The sequence below is a fragment of the Rhamphochromis sp. 'chilingali' genome (genome assembly GCF_963969265.1).
Source record: "Rhamphochromis sp. 'chilingali' genome assembly, chromosome: 4".
NCBI lineage: Eukaryota > Metazoa > Chordata > Actinopteri > Cichliformes > Cichlidae > Rhamphochromis > Rhamphochromis sp. 'chilingali'.
Window position 1 is genome coordinate 11,738,742 of NC_137948.1, and position 19,340 is coordinate 11,758,081.

The following is a 19,340-nucleotide window of genomic DNA, read 5'->3' on the forward strand; positions in this document are numbered from 1 at the left end:
TGATACCGTTACCCAAAATCTTTTTTTCTTCTCGTGACCTTTTAATACAGGCGGCCACCGCAAGTCCCTGCTCGTCCCAACCACTGGTGAGGGAAACTCAGACTCTACAGCAGGAGGAAGATTGTCCTACGTATAATTGTTAAGCTAGACACTTAAATAACAAGTGCATGCAGAAATAATGGTTATACATTACAAGAGAAGTCGTGGCTGGACAAAAGTTGACACTCTGTATGCGTTGGCTTCTAGAATGAGAAATGCTGGCATCCTCTGTATATTCAAGTAGACTATTAAGTTTACTTAGTATTTCTATTATTTAATTTACTGTGTAGCAATCATGAAAAAATTATTTGTTTTGTTCTTTATCAGAAATGTTTATCAAACCTGAGGAAATAAAAGTAAATTGAAGGCAAAGCTTTGTGATAACATTTAGCTTAACTGTCCTACTAGGTGTGTTTACCTTGGCATGCTGATCTACTGCATGTTATTCATTCAAGACTGATGTGGAATTCATCATGTGACTTATTTATAAAGACAATTCTTTAATCAGTTCTGTTTGCAGCTGCTTTTTATCCCGAAAAAAAATCCTCACATCAAAGTATTTCTGTGTAAAAATGCATTTATTCTGATCAGTGACTCCCATGAAAACTTGATTTTTAAGTATCTCACACACAATGCATCTGGTAAAAAATAAAAAGCTGAGTAGAATCAAAATTACATTCTTTTCACACACAAACATCAGAAGAAGAAAAAAAAAGGCCGATCTGATTCCCCAGAAGCCAAAATGTCAGAAACCAAACATGCATGTAACAATCCTGATATATACACATGAACTTACATTCACATACATCCTGCATGTATACAAGTCTAAAAGAGAACTGACACGCGTTTGTCATCATTAATCACTAAAAATAATCCCTCATTCTTGTTCTGCATTTTTATTTGTAAGTATGTCAGCTGTCCTTTAATGGCACATAACAATAAATCAGTAACCTCTCAAAGAAAAAGAAAAACATCCCTAAGGCTATAACCGAGGAAACACTTGGAGTGATGACAATTAAAATCGCTGTTACGATGGCAGGATCTGTTGAGGACAAATAAGCCAGCAACACTATTGCACAATGTTATCCCCTGTAAACCAGCAGTCAAAGAAGTTACACAGATCAATTGTTAAGTGTTGTCACACTATTGACCTTCAAAGGTAATGACACCTTTGGTGAAAATTTCCCAAAACCTTTACACAGTTTCAGAAGTATGGGACAGTACAACAGGACAACATTTCCTCGATGGCTTGTGGTAAGATCTGACGTTAAAGGCACTAAATGACAGAAATGACTAACTAACCTAAACTTCCTAAACCCTTTACTCATCTGGTTACCCTTAAGGGTGTAACAATGTTACTTATTGCTCACAAAGAAATGTGGAACAAGGTCTCAGAAATTAAATACAACTCCAGCAGAATTTATTGTGACTGTTTGTGTCCATGTGGATTATAAGAGCAATAATACACAATAGTAATAATTTGAATGGGTAACCAAATGCCTTGTTCTCAGCTGATTTTCTTCCCGGTCTGTCATGTATTACTTCAAAACAATCCCTCTATGTGCGGACCCTCCGCTTATCATCAAACAGTTTGCGGACTGTGTAGACCTGTGAACAAAGATGGCAGGATATCAGGTTTGAAAAGTGTCTGCCTAAAGTACAAAACAAATCATTTTCCCTTATTGAGGTTGTGAAGCTGAGATGTTTATTTACCTGTGTAAGAGCCACGCACAACATCACCACCACGCTGGCACACGACCAGAACGAGACTCTCCACAGGTTATCTTCCAAAAGGTTTCGGTCCCGTGCCTCGAAAGCGCGCAGCACCGTCTGCATCTGTCGGCTGCGCTCCAAGCGTTTGTAAAGAGATTCCATGGATTCCTGAGGGGAATGAAGCCCGGCATGAAAACATGGATAGCAACAGGGAGCAAAGATTTAAGGGATTTGAAAAAGAAACGAGAGGGGAAAAAATGACAGGCTATGCTTGGTCTCAAAAGTACCGAGCTTTCAATTGTGTAGTTGGTAAAGTGGAAGAAATAGAAGTTGCAAATGGCTTAATGACTTTTCTAAACTTCCATTTTGGTGTCAAAACAGAACTTAGAGATGCGTTTTCTGTGCCGTTTCAGTTCATGTCAAATGTAAGTTTGTCAGCTAGAAAACCCATAATACGTCATGCAGCAATCGTGTGGTTTAGTTTAACTAGTTCGACTTGCCAAGTAGGCAATGATTTTCCAGCAGGTGCATCAGTATTTAAGTCTTCAAAACTGGCAAACACTGTGTAAAGATTGAAGCAGATGTTATTTGACATTTTCTATATCGTCGGCAAAATCCCACAAAAACAAAACAAAACCAAGAGTGTATTAGTTTGTCTTTTAAAACTTTCCCACTTCCCCTGCCTGTCTGTGTCTCACAGCTCAAGCATAATTTGTTCGAACTGAATATCAAAGAATGACAGGTAAAAGACATATGATTTCCTTTTCTAAAAACACTATCCAAGTAGAGGCTAGTAGCAGAAGCATACTAGTATGTGTAGTAAGTGTTGGTCGAAAGCAGCTGGACATCTTTCAGGTTTTTGAAAAATCACCTTTCAACTAAAAGGCCTTTTCAGTTTCATAAGCTGTACTTGCATATATGGGACTCTCCATCATCTCTAGTGGGGTTAAATAAAATAGTTTGAAATGTGTTCAAAACCCAAACGAAATTCAGTTCCCTTTTACTCAAATACTTTAATGATCTGATCACTTCACAGATGAGTGTCAGAGTATACACTGCTTCAGACACATGGTTAAGTTGTGGCTAATTTCTAAGTCTGTATAACCACCATGGAAAGTTGCGTCGTAAGTCAACTGTAAATCAACTGTAAATGACCACATGATCACATGTTAGAAAGGCTTTATTAAGATGTGATCAAGTCATTCATCTCTCAGTGTCGCATCTTCCCGTCCTCTTCTCACCCACTGTTTCTCTGTATGATGGTTGCTTTTTATTTTCTCCTCCCTTAATATCCGGTGAGGTAAAATAACGTAAATAAATAACCATTTGTCATAGTGTGCATTTCCCTTGCATATATAATTTTGGAGCCTGTGAAATATTTATGTAATTTATACCATTTTGAGTTTCTTACAACATGCTTAGTGTGAAGCAGATGTTACACACTAAAAGCAAAGTGTAGTATTTCTAATGAAATGATTTTTTTCCTAAACAGTGTAATGTAATTTTAAAAGAGGACGCCAGTCAAAGAACACTAACACCAAGTGGCAAACACCAGGGCTAAGTAACGAAGCCAAGGCAAAATAGTGCCAAAAATAGTCAAATTCCTCTTTAAGCCACTTGAAGCTCCAAAAGAGAGTCAACACAAAAACTCGCATGTTAAAATGTCCAAGTTTACACCATTAAAAAGCATGTTTACAGTGACTTTGGTCTCTATGAACAGTTTGCCCCATTTGTCACAACTAAACTAACATGGATTTTTTTTTTTTTTTAATATTCTTTCATGATTGTGTCCATGTGAACTAAGAGGCACGCCGACACAGGCTAATCTGTAGCTCCAGTGCTTCACTTGGTCCGCTACGCTGTGTTTGTGCTTTTTTCGCCATTTTTGGCAAATTTTTAATAGACTGTATGGCAAATACTATGTCTGCCTGTGAGACCATCCAAGAAGTTGGTTCTCCAGTTTTTATGAGTGAATTTCAAGTATTTCACTTGGCTTGCAATTAGCTATAATTGGTAGGCATATGTGTGTTGGTGTGCCACACGCGTACTCCGTATTAACACAGTTGCTAACCAAGCTTGCTGGTGGTAGCCTATAACAGAGCACTAACAATCTCCTGCCCCAATATGGTGAATTTAAGCCTCAAAAACAAACAGACAACATTTGCAGGTGTCCAAAATGCTTTGAAGCTTTAAACCCAGACACTGCGATGGATGACATCACAGTGTCTACATTACCCACAAACTGGGACTAAATTACTAATTTTACTAATAACTTATTAAAGTAAAGGGAAGAGGATACAAACAGTTAAGGTAAAAAAGAAATTAAATAACAGTAAATTACTTTAAAAATTACAGTATTTATGTGAACGAATCAAAAACCGTATCCTTTTGAGTCAATGAAAAGCAGCTTTCCAGCATGCATGAGTTTACGCCGTGAATCAGTAAACACACTGTAAATATCATGATGACAGTTTTGAGTATTCACTGTGTGTTTTATGATTCACTTGAATTTATTTTTTTAATGATGACTCATTTTCAAGTGGACTGAGTGAGGATGTCCAAACTTCCTCGCTTGCGAACTATTTTTATAACAACAAACGACACACTCTGAAGAAAGTTTCTGTAAAACCAGACGAGGTGTGTGGAACTGATGACAAAAAAAGCTGCGGCGTTTTTAAATTCCTAGTGGTGACGTTAATTACGCAATAAGGTATCAATGACAGTAAAAGGATTTTTATCAGTGGAACAAATGATGTAACTTGCCCTTTTTCTGCTTGAATTCAAAAAGCTAAAACTCACCCTGATGTCTTCCAGTTTGTATTCAAGAAGGCTTCCCTCAGGCTCCTCTAAGCCCACCCACTCATCATCTCCTCCCACATCTCCTCCTTGGCCCTCAATAATGATCTCAAAGAACACCATCTTTTCTGAGAAGCGACTGAAGCTGTTGTCAAAACAGATTTCATAGTCTCCCTCCTCTGTGGGCTCCACCCTGAAAGAACAGAGAATGCAAATATCAAATATAAACTAAGTTGTAATAACCCACAGGGTATATATGAAGAATGATCACAGATTCAGGCCACTTACACGTGGACTCCATCAGAGCGTCGTGACTCATATATGAGCCGGATGCCCTGAGGGGAGACTACTGTGAAGTCTACATCCATACCAGCACCTGCTATTACCTGGAAAAATAGACATTCACATAAGCACATTGTGCACCTTCAAATTCAAATGTCAAACATTTTGCAGTAAAAGAAAAGTCTCTAGCCAAACTAATACTAACACTTTCAAGAGGGACTCTCCCACTAAACAAACAACAGGTTGACTTGTATTACTTCCTGTCTTAAAGCCTGTTTAAACTGATACTTACAAGGTGCTGCCTTGTTTGGACAGTCATAAAGGTAATATAATGCCTTCCTCCATGAATCAGCAACAAGTTAGATCAGTGACTAAATCATCTAATTAGAACAATATAATTTCACAACATTGGGTCCCACATTGTTTTTTGTATATTGCGCAATTTGTAATTTTTCTGCAGCATACAACTTTTAATACCATGCCCAACAGTTACTTTTCTACTTCTGTGTTCAGCTGATTTTCCAACTGGTCTCTGTTGTTATATTTACATAATCTTTTTTTTTACATTATTGTTTGCATTATTGTTGAGATACTGTTTAATATTTCTGCCGTTTAATGAGATTGGTGATGTTGCTGATTCTTTGCAGTCTGATTTTACACAGCAAACAATGAATCCTAAGAAAATAGAGCTGCTCATTTAGAGCAAAGACTACTGCATATTCATAATTATTTTGGTCATGATTCTTAAACACTTTAACTCACAAACTTTTTTTTTTTTAAAAAAGGAAAACTTCACTGTTTCTTCTTTCTTTCTTTTTGCATCACACAGAATCACAATGAATCAGTATGAAGAGACTGTCTGAACTGAGATCTGAGTCACTGTCAGTTTTACACACTTCTTACTGGCATAGACATTTCCCATGGGGGTTGTTAGACCATGGTTTTACTAGTTCTAGTATTAGTCCTAGTACCAGCTGGGTCAAGAACTACAGCGAGTTGGCATCACGGGTTTACCTCGAACAGCAGGATCTGAAACCATCAGACACGTGACTGATTAAAATCTTTTATGTTATTTCCGGTACGCTATTTTTTTTATCATTGATCTGTACAGGGAAAGCATCTGACTTTCGGGAAGCACCTTATTTATAAAACGGTGGCAGATAAATTAGATTTGATTTGACGTGTTGGTTTGGTTTGACTTGCTTACCGTTTCAGGAAAATGTGGAACAAAAGATGCATTGGTAATAACTTATTATTCTTCAATGTGACGTTAATGGTGGCTTATTAAAATACCTGCACAATGCATGCATGCATGCCAGCTAACGTTAGCTGAAAGGAGTGACGCAAGGCATCTACAACATGTTCCGCTATCGCTGCTATTATGAAATAAACTGTGTAGACATTGAGTGGTTATTTCTTCGGACCCCCCATACACAGTTACCTGATATTCGACCTCCATCGTACCGTTCTTTACTGCGTTTTGAAAGAAACACTCGAATCTTCCTGCTGGCAACAGAAACGTAAACTCGCTGTCTTGGCTCTGACCGAAACAGCTCACAGACCCTGCATACCACACAAAGACTGCTGCAAACACAAGCAGCCGTCCTCTGTTTCTAGATTTCCTCCAAAGTGCATCCATGGCGAAAATATTATTGGAAAAACACAGGGCTATCTAAGTTGAGCCATCTCCTTAGCATCCCCTCTTCCGCAGCAGAACTTTACGATGCCGGGATTGGGTGGAGGCCCGCAATAGATGGTACTGCTACGGGCCAATCAGAGAAAGAAGAGTAGCAGTCTTCCTCCAATCAGTGAGGGCTGAGGTCTTCGCTGAGTCAGCTTGTACATGCTCTACTCACAGGACTCCGGATGCAGTGACAAATGCGACCTAGTCAGTAGGCGCGCTCCCGGAGATGGGGGAGAACAACGCAGTATGGGAGTCTATGTTAAATCCAGATAAATGAACTCTAAACATTGCCATAAAAAACACTGTGTATGATTTTAGGGCTCATGCAGTCGGCACCAGAGCATGTGAAGTGGGACAACCAACCAACCAACTTTGACAAGGAGACATTTAGCTCAGCTCAGTTGAGTAGACATTTGTACTGACACATGCTACCATACAAAACAAAAGTTATAAGCCTATATCTACAGTAAAATAAATATATAAATAAAGTGCTGCAAGGGACAACCTTTAATCCTCATGATAGCCCATATACTGACCCACTTTTACAGGCTGTACAACCAATGTATGAAATAAACCGAATATACATCCTGTATGGGTAATCACAACCATACTGTGCTTATGGAGAAATATTATTTAAGGTACAAAAATATCCCTCATATAGTATACTGTGCAAAAGAAGAGAAATATTTTCTCAAGGTGCCGACATGGATTAATGAAGTTGGAGTCGCCGACTGTGAGTGTAGAACATCCTCAACACATTTTCGTTTGTTTTGTAATTTCTGAGTGAGATCATGTTTCATAGCTGGACTCAGAAGCTGGTGAATGTATCCAAAGAGACAACTGAAAGATACTTTTCAAAGTCTGTCTTGCAAAGGTCAATGCAGTCCATGTCACGGACGAGAATGCGGTGGACTCAAGAGCAGACTCAATTTGCTTAGAACTGTGTATAATTTATTGAAAAGAACAAAACGTGAACGGAACTGGGTTTAACAAAAACCATACGCAGAAAACTAAAGGAAATCCGTGGGCGGAGAAACCGGCGTAGAGCACGGGGAGACTTCTAACGGGAACTTCTGTAAACACAGGGGAGAAATGTTACTGAATGGGAAACAAACGAGTAAGGGACAAAGGTACGGAGTGCCAGTGAATAGTCTTGGGCTTACTTGGCGACCCTAGTCATTTAACGGGGAAAAGGCTGCCAGGGGTGTATTCCAAAGAGGGTCAAGAGTGGAGAGTCCGGTCCAGATTTCGAAGAGATGGAGAATACAGACTGAAGGGCAGGCTGAGGAGAAGTGGAGTATATAATCCTCGGGTTCCGAGCAGATGGGAGGACAGGATGGAGACCAAAAACAGCACTACTGGTGAGTGCGATGGGTGGAGAATCTGAAGAATACAGGAAACAAAAACATATTAACCCAAGGTCCAGATATACAGAGTCAGAGCTCAGAGGAGGCCGAGTTTACCACAGATGGTAGCAGGACGAACTGGCGAGGAGTGGCAGGCCGTGCTGGCTTAAAAACCCTCTAGGTGGAGCCCCGGAGATTGACAACAGGTGATGAGCTGGCCAACTCCACTCCCAGGGACAAATGACAGGAACCTGGACCACGCCCAACCAGACACTCCCACAGCATATGACAGTCCAGAGTTAATGTCCTCTTCATCATGCTAGTTTCCACGGTTGTTGTGAATGCACTAAGCTATTATTAATCGAATAATAAAGATGATCTTGGGTATTCCCACAATGAGGTGTCAGTGATGAAGTTTTCACTACCAAACTGTGTGACTTAGTTTTACTCATAGATGTAAAAGTGTTCTCAGTAGAATTCAGCCGAGCGGGCACAATGGTGTTTGTTTTTGACAGGCCTAGACTCCACGGGCCTGTACATAACATCAACACTGTACACACACCCAGGGAGCTAAATCAGGATCAGTGTAACTTCCTTCTTACTGGAAAGACATCACCCCCGGTTTTCCAAACCACACTGAGCTAAGATGGTAAAGCGCCTGATCTTTGCTGACGTAATTCCCAGTGTTTCTCATAAAAAGTGAGATATCAACACTGAGAAATATTGCTGAAATTGCATTTATTTTTCTTAAGAACTCTCAAGCTGTTCACCGCCTGTTTTGGATGGTTTATTAAATGCAAACACTTTCGCATGTACTTTTACGATCACACAAAAAAGGAGGGATTTTTGCTTTTGTGGGTTTTTTTTTAAATAGGTTATTATGCTATTGGTTTACTTATTTGGGCCACTGAACATTTATTTGGGCTATGTGTGGTCCCTAAATTAATAAGACTTTGACAGTAGTAGTTCTAATGCCTAAATAAGATGACAAATGTTTTATCAAAATATACTTACGATGGATAAAGTAAAAGTACTCATTATACAGAATGGTCCTTTTCAGAGTTTCATGCAATACAGTGGGGCAAAAAAGTATTTAGTCAGCCACCGATTGTGCAAGTTCCCCCACTTAAAATGATGACAGAGGTCAGTAATTTGCACCAGAGGTACACTTCAACTGTGAGAGACAGAATGTGAAAAAAAAAATCCATGAATCCACATGGTAGGATTTGTAAAGAATTTATTCGTAAATCAGGGTGGAAAATAAGTATTTGGTCAATAACAAAAATACAACTCAATACTTTGTAACATAACCTTTGTTGGCAATAACAGAGGTCAAACGTTTACTATAGGTCTTTACCAGGTTTGCACACACAGTAGCTGGTATTTTGGCCCATTCCTCCATGCAGATCTTCTCGAGAGCAGTGATGTTTTGGGGCTGTCGCCGAGCAACACGGACTTTCAACTCCCGCCACAGATTTTCTATGGGGTTGAGGTCTGGAGACTGGCTAGGCCACTCCGGGACTTTCAAATGCTTCTTACGGAGCCACTCCTTTGTTGCCCGGGCGGTGTGTTTTGGATCATTGTCATGTTGGAAGACCCAGCCTCGTTTCATCTTCAAAGTTCTCACTGATGGAAGGAGGTTTTGGCTCAAAATCTCACGATACATGGCCCCATTCATTCTGTCCTTAACACGGATCAGTCGTCCTGTCCCCTTGGCAGAAAAACAGCCCCATAGCATGATGTTTCCACCCCCATGCTTCACAGTAGGTATGGTGTTCTTGGGATGCAACTCAGTATTCTTCTTCCTCCAAACACGACGAGTTGAGTTTATACCAAAAAGTTCTACTTTGGCTTCATCTGACCACATGACATTCTCCCAATCCTCTGCTGTATCATCCATGTGCTCTCTGGCAAACTTCAGACGGGCCTGGACATGCACTGGCTTCAGCAGCGGAACACGTCTGGCACTGCGGGATTTGATTCCCTGCCGTTGTAGTGTGTTACTGATGGTGACCTTTGTTACTTTGGTCCCAGCTCTCTGCAGGTCATTCACCAGGTCCCCCCGTGTGGTTCTGGGATCTTTGCTCACCGTTCTCATGATCATTTTGACCCCACGGGATGAGATCTTGCGTGGAGCCCCAGATCGAGGGAGATTATCAGTGGTCTTGTATGTCTTCCATTTTCTGATGATTGCTCCCACAGTTGATTTTTTCACACCAAGCTGCTTGCCTATTGTAGATTCACTCTTCCCAGTCTGGTGCAGGTCTACAATACTTTTCCTGGTGTCCTTCGAAAGCTCTTTGGTCTTGGCCATTGCGGAGTTTGGAGTCTGACTGTTTGAGGCTGTGGACAGGTGTCTTTTATACAGATGATGAGTTCAAACAAGTGCCATTCATACAGGTAACGAGTGGGGGACAGAAAAGCTTCTTACAGAAGACGTTACAGGTCTGTGAGGGCCAGAGATTTTCCTTGTTTGAGGTGACCAAATACTTATTTTCCACCCTAATTTACGAATAAATTCTTTACAAATCCTACCATGTGGATTCATGGATTTTTTTTTCACATTCTGTCTCTCACAGTTGAAGTGTACCTCTGGTGCAAATTACTGACCTCTGTCATCATTTTAAGTGGGGGAACTTGCACAATCGGTGGCTGACTAAATACTTTTTTACTGATTAACTAACATCTATCTATCTATCTATCTATCTATCTATCTATCTATCTATCTATCTATCTATCTATCTATCTATCTATCTATCTATCTATCTATCTATCTATCTATCTATCTTTCTTTCTTTCCAGCACTGTAGCCTCCTATATCACAGAAATGCCTTGTAAGCTACGAATACATTAAAAACTGTACTTTAGCGATGCTTTTGAGTAACTGCACCTAATTACAGCTCACCAGTAATTCTCATTATTTCATCTAGTGACATGTTAACGGTACAGTGTTCTAGTACTTTGGTGCCACCTCAGTGCTTTTTCCATTTCATGGTTTCAGTTGTTCTTTTTTTGTTTTTTTAATAAACGAATCAGTGAACACTATAAACTGAAAAACAAAACTGAAAACCAACTTTTATTTTTCACAGAAAGCCTTCTCACATTTGAAGAACAAGAAGGGTTTTTTTTTTTTTTAGTAAACTGGCCAATCAGCAAGCAAAGCCAGTATTCAACATTTCTTCCAAAGTCTAAATAAAACCTAATGATCATTATTATTGGTGTCATATGCAGCAGTGTCTGTCCTTCTCTGACAATTCACTTTTCGATTAAAAAGTATTGGATATCGACACACTTTGGTTATTTTTCCCATGTACACCACCACAGTGGATTTATAGTCAAACATTGAGGGTGGCTGTAGCTCTGAAGGTCTCCGGAGGTCCATGATCAGTAACGTACAACTCTATAAGCAGTCTATAATCTACTTAGACACTTGTGAAAGTCTATAATGAAGAGACTCCTTCATGAAAATATGGAGGGTTTGCAACAACATACAAACCACTAGTTACAGTGGTTAAAAAGAGATTTCTTAGATTAGAAATGACCAGTTAACATATAAAAGAGCCTAGACCGTTCTGGAAAAAAAATTGACAGATGAAACCAAGTTTAACATGTACCATAAATATGTGAAGAAAAGGCTAGAGAAGGAAAGGAACAACTCCTGATCCAAAGAATCCCATGTGATCTGTCAAACATGGAGGAGGCCACGTTATGATGTTTGATTTAAAATGTATCTAAGAGTTCTGTCCTTAATATTTACATAACCTGGAAGGGAAAGTCTGCAGATTTATAATACGTTTACAATGTCTGTCCTGCACCAAGGCAGACAGTTTTTTATGTTTACTAAATAGAGTGATTGTGTGAAACAGTGCTGTTACATTTGCAGACATGGTTTACCACTTTACAGTCTGTATAATCAGCACATTTGGTTTCAAGGAAAATGGGTAATTTTCTGGGTCTCGGAACTTCTGAAATAGGACACAAACTGTGACACTCCTTGACACATCCATCTCTGTCTGTTGCCCTACTTTGTGCTCTTTTAGTACCAACCACAGCCCAAACAAATGTTTTCCCTAGATATAGATATAAATTATTTTTACGCAAATAAGCATCAAAGATGATTGAAGTAGGCAATGCACATAATGAACCATTACGAATGGAAATTACAAAAAAGAAATGGCTCATGTTGAAATAAACGCATTCATGTATTCTTGTTCAAAATATCGACTCCTCATTTGTTAAACTTATATCACCCGTTGATGTTAATTTCATTATTTTGTTTTATTTTAATATGTTCAGCATAATTAGTTACTGCCTTAACAAGTATGGCAGCACGTTATATTAAAGCTCAGTAATAAATAAAATAATAAGTAATATTAGGGTAACAAGGCAGAAACAAGAATTTCATAAAGTGGTAATTTCCACATTTTTACATTATTATTATTACATTATTAAGTTATTACCACTCAATTAGCAAAGTTATAACCAGTTAATATCCAAGTAATACCATGGTAGCAACAGTGGTTACAGATGGGTAATATTACACATGTCAATATGTCATATGTCAATTTATTTAATTTATGAATAATAAGGGCCCATGGATTTGATTTCAAATATCCATCCATTTTCTTCCGCTTATCCAGGGCCGGGTCGCAGGGGCAGCAGCCCAAGCAGAGAAGCCCAGACCTCCCTCTCCCCAGCCACCTCCCCCAGCTTATCCGGGGGAACACCAAGGCGTTCCCAGCCCAGCTGGGAGATATAATCTCTCCAGCGTGTCCTGGGTCTGACCCGGAGAACCTCGCCCAGGAGGCGCCCAGGAGCCCCTCCCAAATGGCCGAACTTCTCACCCTATCTCTAAGGGAGAAGCCAGCCACCCTTCGGAGGAAACCCATTTTCGCCGCTTGTATTCGTGATCTCGTTCTTTCGGTCACTACCCACAGCTCGTGACCATAGATGAGGGTAGGGGTGTAGATTGACCGGTAAATTGAGAGCTTCACTTTTAAGCTCAGCTCTCTCTTTACCACAACAGCGCCCGCATCACTGCAGCCGCTGCACCAATCCATCTGTCGATCGCCCGCTCCCTTCTCCCATCACTCGTGAACAAGACCCCGAGATACTTAAACTCCTCCACTTGGGGCAGGGTCTTGTCCCTAACCCGCAGTGGGCACTCAAATATTAGATTTCAAATATGTATTTAAAATCAACTGGTTTAAGCAAGCATGGATCTATTAGGGAAGGCAAAAAGGAGGCAAAAAGTGGCTAAAGTTAGCAGGTGGCACCCCACTTCTTCTTTGTCTTTATCTATGGATAAATACAAAGCAGTCCACTGAATTAAATCCACATTCTAACTACTGCTGTAGAACTGCATGGTAAGTAAAACCTTTATATTTTTCCTTAAGGTATATTTAGAGCTGTGTCTCATGTAGTTATTAACTCAAACCACATACTATTAGCTTGCACAGCTGATAGAGTAGCTAAAAGTAGCTTAGCAGCTAACTTTAGCTGAGTAGCTAATATTAATTAAAGCTGAACCACATTAAAGTAAAAACAAAAGGTTGCATAAAAGTAAGGTTGTTGTGAAATAAGCTGCCAATTATTATTGTAAATATGAATAGAGAACTAGATGTTGTTATACGTTCAGATAATACCGATATAAAGTCGCTAATGTTATTAAGAGTATTTATTAAAAAATGAAGCACTCAAGGTTCAACAGTTTAGGTGAGGGGATTAGAGGTGTGGCGTTCTCAGAATATAGCTATCCAACCAAAGCACTAAATTTCAATGTTTTCCAATTTGTTATTTTGAGCAGAAAAGTAAAAAAGATGAATTATGCAATATGTTGCCTAATCTCTTAAGTACATCTACAGTAGCACAGTTTGAAGCTGACTAAACACTGTAAGCTGACTAAAGCTCTAGATTCCCCCCCCCCCCCCCCCCCCCCAGATGATTGAGACTCCAATTCTATTGTTTAAGGGATTCTGTAACATTGTAGATTTTCACCGATACTGCAGAGTTTTTAATTTCATTTTCAAATCTCATTTACTTAAAAGTAAATGCAAATATTGCAGTTACACTCAGAGTATTACCGAACTTACATTTTCCTCAAACTAAATGCTTCCTCTTCAGTGTCTGCACTCCCTGACATTTTGTTTCCTGACCCATTTTCTTTCATTGCACTGTGCTGCTCTTGATAATTTCCTTGCATCTCATCTTAAGAGCCATTAAGTTACAGCGATGATTCAATTCAATACATTATTCAATGACTACCATTTTTATGTATTGTTACAGTATTAAGTTATAATTTGCTTGTTAGTGTGAGTGCTAATTTGTCCTTTAATTTCTTAGTAATACAGATTTGTTGAAATTTATTTCAATGAAAGTTATTTGGATTGTGTGTATTCTTGACCAGGAATTCCCTGCTTACAGGGGGATTGTACATGCTGGGTTTGTGTAAATCACAAAGTTCTGCCTTCACTTTCTCTCCCACTTTCTGAATGTATCAGTAGGTTTCCTACAGTAGGTTTTATTTCTCTTAATGTGTCTAAAACTAGTCAACTTTATACTCTCTGAAATAAAAGAAGTTCCTTTAGTCTTGCTTTTTTGTTTGTCTTAGCACTTTTACTGTAACTCACCACTGGGTCTGTCAGAGTCTGTTCATTTTGTCATTCATGTTGGACTGAGCATGCAACGACCACAACAACTACAGTCAGGCCTTCCTTGGCAGCAGACTTGTCTCTGCCCTCCTTGCAACTTGCAAGTGCCCTGTGCACACACTGCATATCTCTGTTTGTGTGTCTAAATGTATGTGTCTGAAGTAGTAATTTATATTGCAAGTCAGTAAGTGTGTGTGTGTAGTTTCACCATATGGAGTATGTCACGTCAAACTTTCCCCTCCTACAGCAGAAAACAGATTGTAAAAATACTGGTTTCAGGTTATGATAAAGAGGATACCAAAAAGACTGTTTCTTCATAACATTAGAGACAGTGTTTAAGCAGCAGGGAGAAAAAGAAAGCATTCAGTACCACAATTCAAAACGAGGATTGCATTATGAAACAGGAAATGCGAAAGAACAAAAAAAAAAAGAACCATAACCAACACAGACTGCCTGCATTTCTGTACTCCTACTTAGCTGTCCACATTTACATGAAGATGAATCACACTTTCAGGATGTTAGATAATAAAAGTAAATACATTTAAAAAATGACATGTCACTAAAACATTTTTTCAAAGGAAAAAAGTGAGAACTACATCAATACTACTTACAAAAGTGAGGAAAAAATGTCTCGTTGTCTCACTTTTTCCAAACTGCTGCAAACCATCAAGCTCAATCACTGCAAGCTGTTGCTTGTTGAAAAAAAAAAGAAAAGAGAAAGAAACACCGCAAGTTCCTCAAAATGAAAATAAAAGCAAGTTGCTTAATCCACCTGAGACACCTAGAATACAGAAAGAAATTTTATGTGTGAAAGGGGGGGTTTAATGCAAGATTATCACTTACAATGTGGGTGATAGTGCAACACTGTGGTGGGAGGGCTGGGTAGTGGTCAAGAGTGCGGATGTGTGTTACAACTTGCCACCCCAGCTCATCTGGTTTTGCTGTACTTAGTTTAACATCACACTGCGTACTTGCTTAGTATTAGAAATGCTATAAATGTGCATAGCTAGATGAAGCGACTTTCTTAGAAACTGATAAAAAAAAATCTAAACAACTTAAAACCAACATCGACTGTTCAATAAAACATCAAGAACAGTGAGGCAGAAACTAAAGAGTAAGAAAAGGAAGTGTCAGCTGTGATGATAACTATATTCAGCAGTTGTAGGGAGTGCCCCACACACACGCACACTACTCACTCTCTCACTCTTTGTCTCTGTGTCTTTGCTCCTTCCCCGTGTCATCTTCATTTCCTCCTTATATGAGCTGAAAAGCAATATTTGCGATAGTTGACAGCAGGCAAGCGGACACTAGAGGTTGGACTGAGTGCCAATATCTGCTCCGAGAGAAAATATCTAGAGAGGGAAAAAAATTTAATAAATGAGTCAGTAGCATAGTTCAGAGAATGTTGTTAGGTCTATATTTTTGAAATGCGTTAAGAATACATTTGCTATTAAATATCCCAAACGAGCTTCAGAGGACTGTGTAGAGACTACACTGGATGGTTGGCTGAGCGGTGGAGGAACATTTAAATCCAAGGTAATTTCCCTTTCCCTTACAAGAGTTTTGTTTTTATTATTCTTTCATTTGATTGACAAGCTGTCTTTCACTGTGCTGTTCAAGTAGTCGGGATATGAAGAAATCACATTGTTTTCAGAAACTGCTTGCATCATGGCTACTTAACCTAAATAGACCGTAAAATAACTGATTTGTTTATGTGTAGATTGTTGCTTTGTCACACATTCTTTTTTTAAATATTTCCTGTCCGATCTTCCTTTTCCCCCCATTTCTTTACACTCTACTGTACAACTTTTTTTCCTTCAGTATCTCCTTTGACCTTTACCCTTAACATCTTAGGTTGTCTCTGATCTGGTGGGATGTCAGAGGGCGGCGCAGGTGCCTGCCCCCAGGTGTTTGTGGTGGACAGTCAGGCCAGCTACATTAAAATGCCCCCTGAAAGGAAACCAAGGTGGGGGAGTCAGCTCCAAAAGTTTCTTCTCTTGCTGGTGGGACTGGCCATGTTGGGAATAATCGTCGAGGGATTTTTAATCTACAAACTTTACCAAAGGACAGAGGTGAGCATGAGGTCTGTGTGTGATTGCGTACATGTGTGCTGTAAGAGAGAAGAGAGAAGTGTCAGTGCTTGGACTGACTGGAAATTCCTTCTCTTTAGAATTTCCCTGCTTGCCCCTACGTCATATTGAGACATGTCATTGCAGGGCTAAATGCGTTTCGGTGTGGGTCCTCGTTTGCTCTTTAAGCTATAGGTCGATAGTGACACGTTTTTCAACTGGACTCTTTCTCTAGTTGTACTTCCCTTTATTTGTATCTCAAGCACAAAGCTGCAACATTAACTTCACTTTTTTTAAAGACAGTTTCATAATGCTGTTTATTATTCACCTGCCTCTCACGTGTTATGCCCTCTGTTTGTATATAATATGAACTGCACTTAAAAATCAAACCTAAGATCTCAGGTTTTATTGAAAATATTATTGTTACATTTAGGTTACTATTGAAAAAAATATTGGAGTATGTGGTTTCATACAAAAATAATCTAATGTGTAAAACATTACTTGTATATATACATATATATATATATATAATGTATTTGCAGAATTTACATTTAGTGTGCATGTGTTTTTCCATACATCTCTAAAGGACACCTTCCCTTATTGCATGAGGTTCCTACATTTTGACAAACACACAAAGATTTTCACTCAGTATTTGTTGTGTTGTATTTATCTTTCCTTCCCTGTAGGCTTCTTCTTCTAACCATGAGCCTGACCTTAAGAACCGGACAAACCCCAAGCCAGAAAGTCTGGTGGGAGGTATTGAGATTGAGATTCATTGATAATTCATGATCTGCATAGAAGACTGTCTGTGAAGGGAAGCCAGAACAATTAAATCATCATATAATTTAGACCATTAGACTGCTAACACGTTGAAATTTTGTATTGTTTTTCCCCACAACTTCATCTTAAGAATTTTATGTGTATATTTAAAAATGTTTTTTTACACTGGTTGATCAATTAGTTGATCTGCCCTTGCTTTCTTGAACAGGTAGGAAGATGAGCAGAGATGAGAGGAGACCCTTTGCTCACCTGCTGGGTAAGAGGCTCCCCTCATCACTCAAACATGAACACTGCATATGAGCTCTTCAGATAAATTATGCTCCAAGCAACTGCTTTCTCTCTCTTTATCCAAGGCTCCAATAATCCTATGGGGACAAACGATGTAGTGCAATGGACAAAAGAGGGTGACGCAGTCACCCAAAACATGACGTATAAAGAAGGCCGACTGACAGTAGAAAAGGAGGGCTACTACTATATCTACTCCAAAGTGATTATGAATGCAGCAGAAGAGTGTTCACTTAGCCAGCACAAAGTCATGAAGGAGACCAAAGCCTATGATAAGCCTATAGAACTTATGCAATCAAAAAGGTACTCTTTCTTTCCTTTCTTTCCTCTCTCCTGTCGTTACTGGTGTGCTTATTTGTGAGTTGCCTGTCTGTAATTTTTATGTTTGTGCTGAGTTGATTTAAATGTGACACCTATCATATTTTTCTTCTAGTATTCATTGCTCAACCTCAAAACCTCATTTGAAGCTTCCAGAGGCTTCAGAAGATTTGTGGAACAGTTACCTGGCTGGGATTTTCCAGCTGCAAGTTGGAGATGAAATTTATGTGACACTGAAGAATATAATGAAGATTCATGGAGGGTCTACTCTTAACTTTATGGGGGCCTTTATGGTATATCCCTAGAGACACGTGTGTGCCAGTTTATCTTATTCTATTTACTCAATGTTAATTTTACACCATCTGTTTGGATGATTTCTATGTATAATATATGCACAAAATAGATAATATATGTTGTACCCGGTGTATGTATTTGGATCACCAATGAAGAAATAACATTTTGTTGTTTTATAAAAAAGTATCTGATATTCAGGTTATATAATGCTATTTTTGCAATGTGGTTTCTTGTTTAAAATAAATAATGTTTTTTTCATCAAACAAATTGCAAAGCAGTATCATATCCTGATTATGACACACAACAAGAACAACGAATAAGAAGGTATCTCATAAGTGAAAGAATGAGATGCGGCAGATTTTTTTCTTGTTCACATATAAAACTGTGTGAACACTCATAAAATCATTTGGAAACAGCTTGGATACCTTAAACACACTGTGATGAACCACAGACAACCCACATTACATAGCTGCATATTGAGAGATGCAACAAACACCAATGTCTGCAAGGCACTATATGTGTGTGTGAAGTGCAGGATGTGGTTGAGTAAGGATGCAGTGAGGAGAAAATGGGGGAGGGAGTGGAGTGGGGGGGGGGGGGGGGGTATCGAGATGCTGGGTCTAGTGTTCCTGACTCAGCTACTTTCACACTTTAGGGGAAAGTTTCACATCACTGAAGCAGTTTCAAGTGGAAAGAAGTAAACCATATAGATAGTCAATGAGGGTTCATTAGCCAAAAATGGCTTCTTCCATGGCAGTAGAGTGGAAAGACAGAAAAATGAAAGTGTGTGATGTGGAGTGAGAATAAAACTAAAGCACATGGACTAGTAAAGACAGGTGCAGAGACAGGTAACTAAATCACCACTAAGACAGAGACATAAGTAAGTGGAAAGACTGACCTCAGATACCTTTGAAATATTTGGGTCATTTCCTGCCACAATACACAGATAAGCATCTGTGCAGAGAGGAACAGGCTCAAACCAAGATAGTCTTTGCAAACTTGAGCTCGAAAGCAATGGTTGTACAAACATATCATGTTGCTGAGGTTTATTACTTGCAGCGGTGCAATGTGTCCATTGTCTATT

The 19,340-nt window shown here is 39.1% G+C and overlaps 2 protein-coding genes across 2 annotated transcripts; one reads left to right on the top strand and one right to left on the bottom strand.

The window, feature by feature from the left end:
* Positions 1-598: 598 nt before the first annotated feature.
* On the bottom strand, positions 599-6,557 carry tmed1b (transmembrane p24 trafficking protein 1b). Its single transcript, XM_080880610.1, has 5 exons — positions 6,272-6,557; positions 4,837-4,934; positions 4,552-4,741; positions 1,753-1,920; positions 599-1,647 (listed from the first exon to the last, which is right to left on the bottom strand). Exons 1-5 carry the CDS (start codon positions 6,467-6,469, stop codon positions 1,597-1,599), a joined length of 705 nt encoding a protein of 234 aa, XP_080736736.1. The 5' UTR covers positions 6,470-6,557; the 3' UTR covers positions 599-1,596.
* Positions 6,558-15,605: 9,048 nt separating this feature from the next.
* On the top strand, positions 15,606-18,326 carry LOC308396069 (tumor necrosis factor ligand superfamily member 14-like). The gene is made up of 6 exons (XM_080881125.1): positions 15,606-16,046; positions 16,365-16,582; positions 17,266-17,335; positions 17,568-17,615; positions 17,713-17,947; positions 18,078-18,326. The coding sequence occupies exons 2-6, from the start codon at positions 16,385-16,387 to the stop codon at positions 18,265-18,267; spliced, it is 741 nt and encodes a 246-aa protein (XP_080737251.1). The 5' UTR covers positions 15,606-16,046; positions 16,365-16,384; the 3' UTR covers positions 18,268-18,326.
* The last annotated feature ends 1,014 nt before the right edge of the window (positions 18,327-19,340 follow it).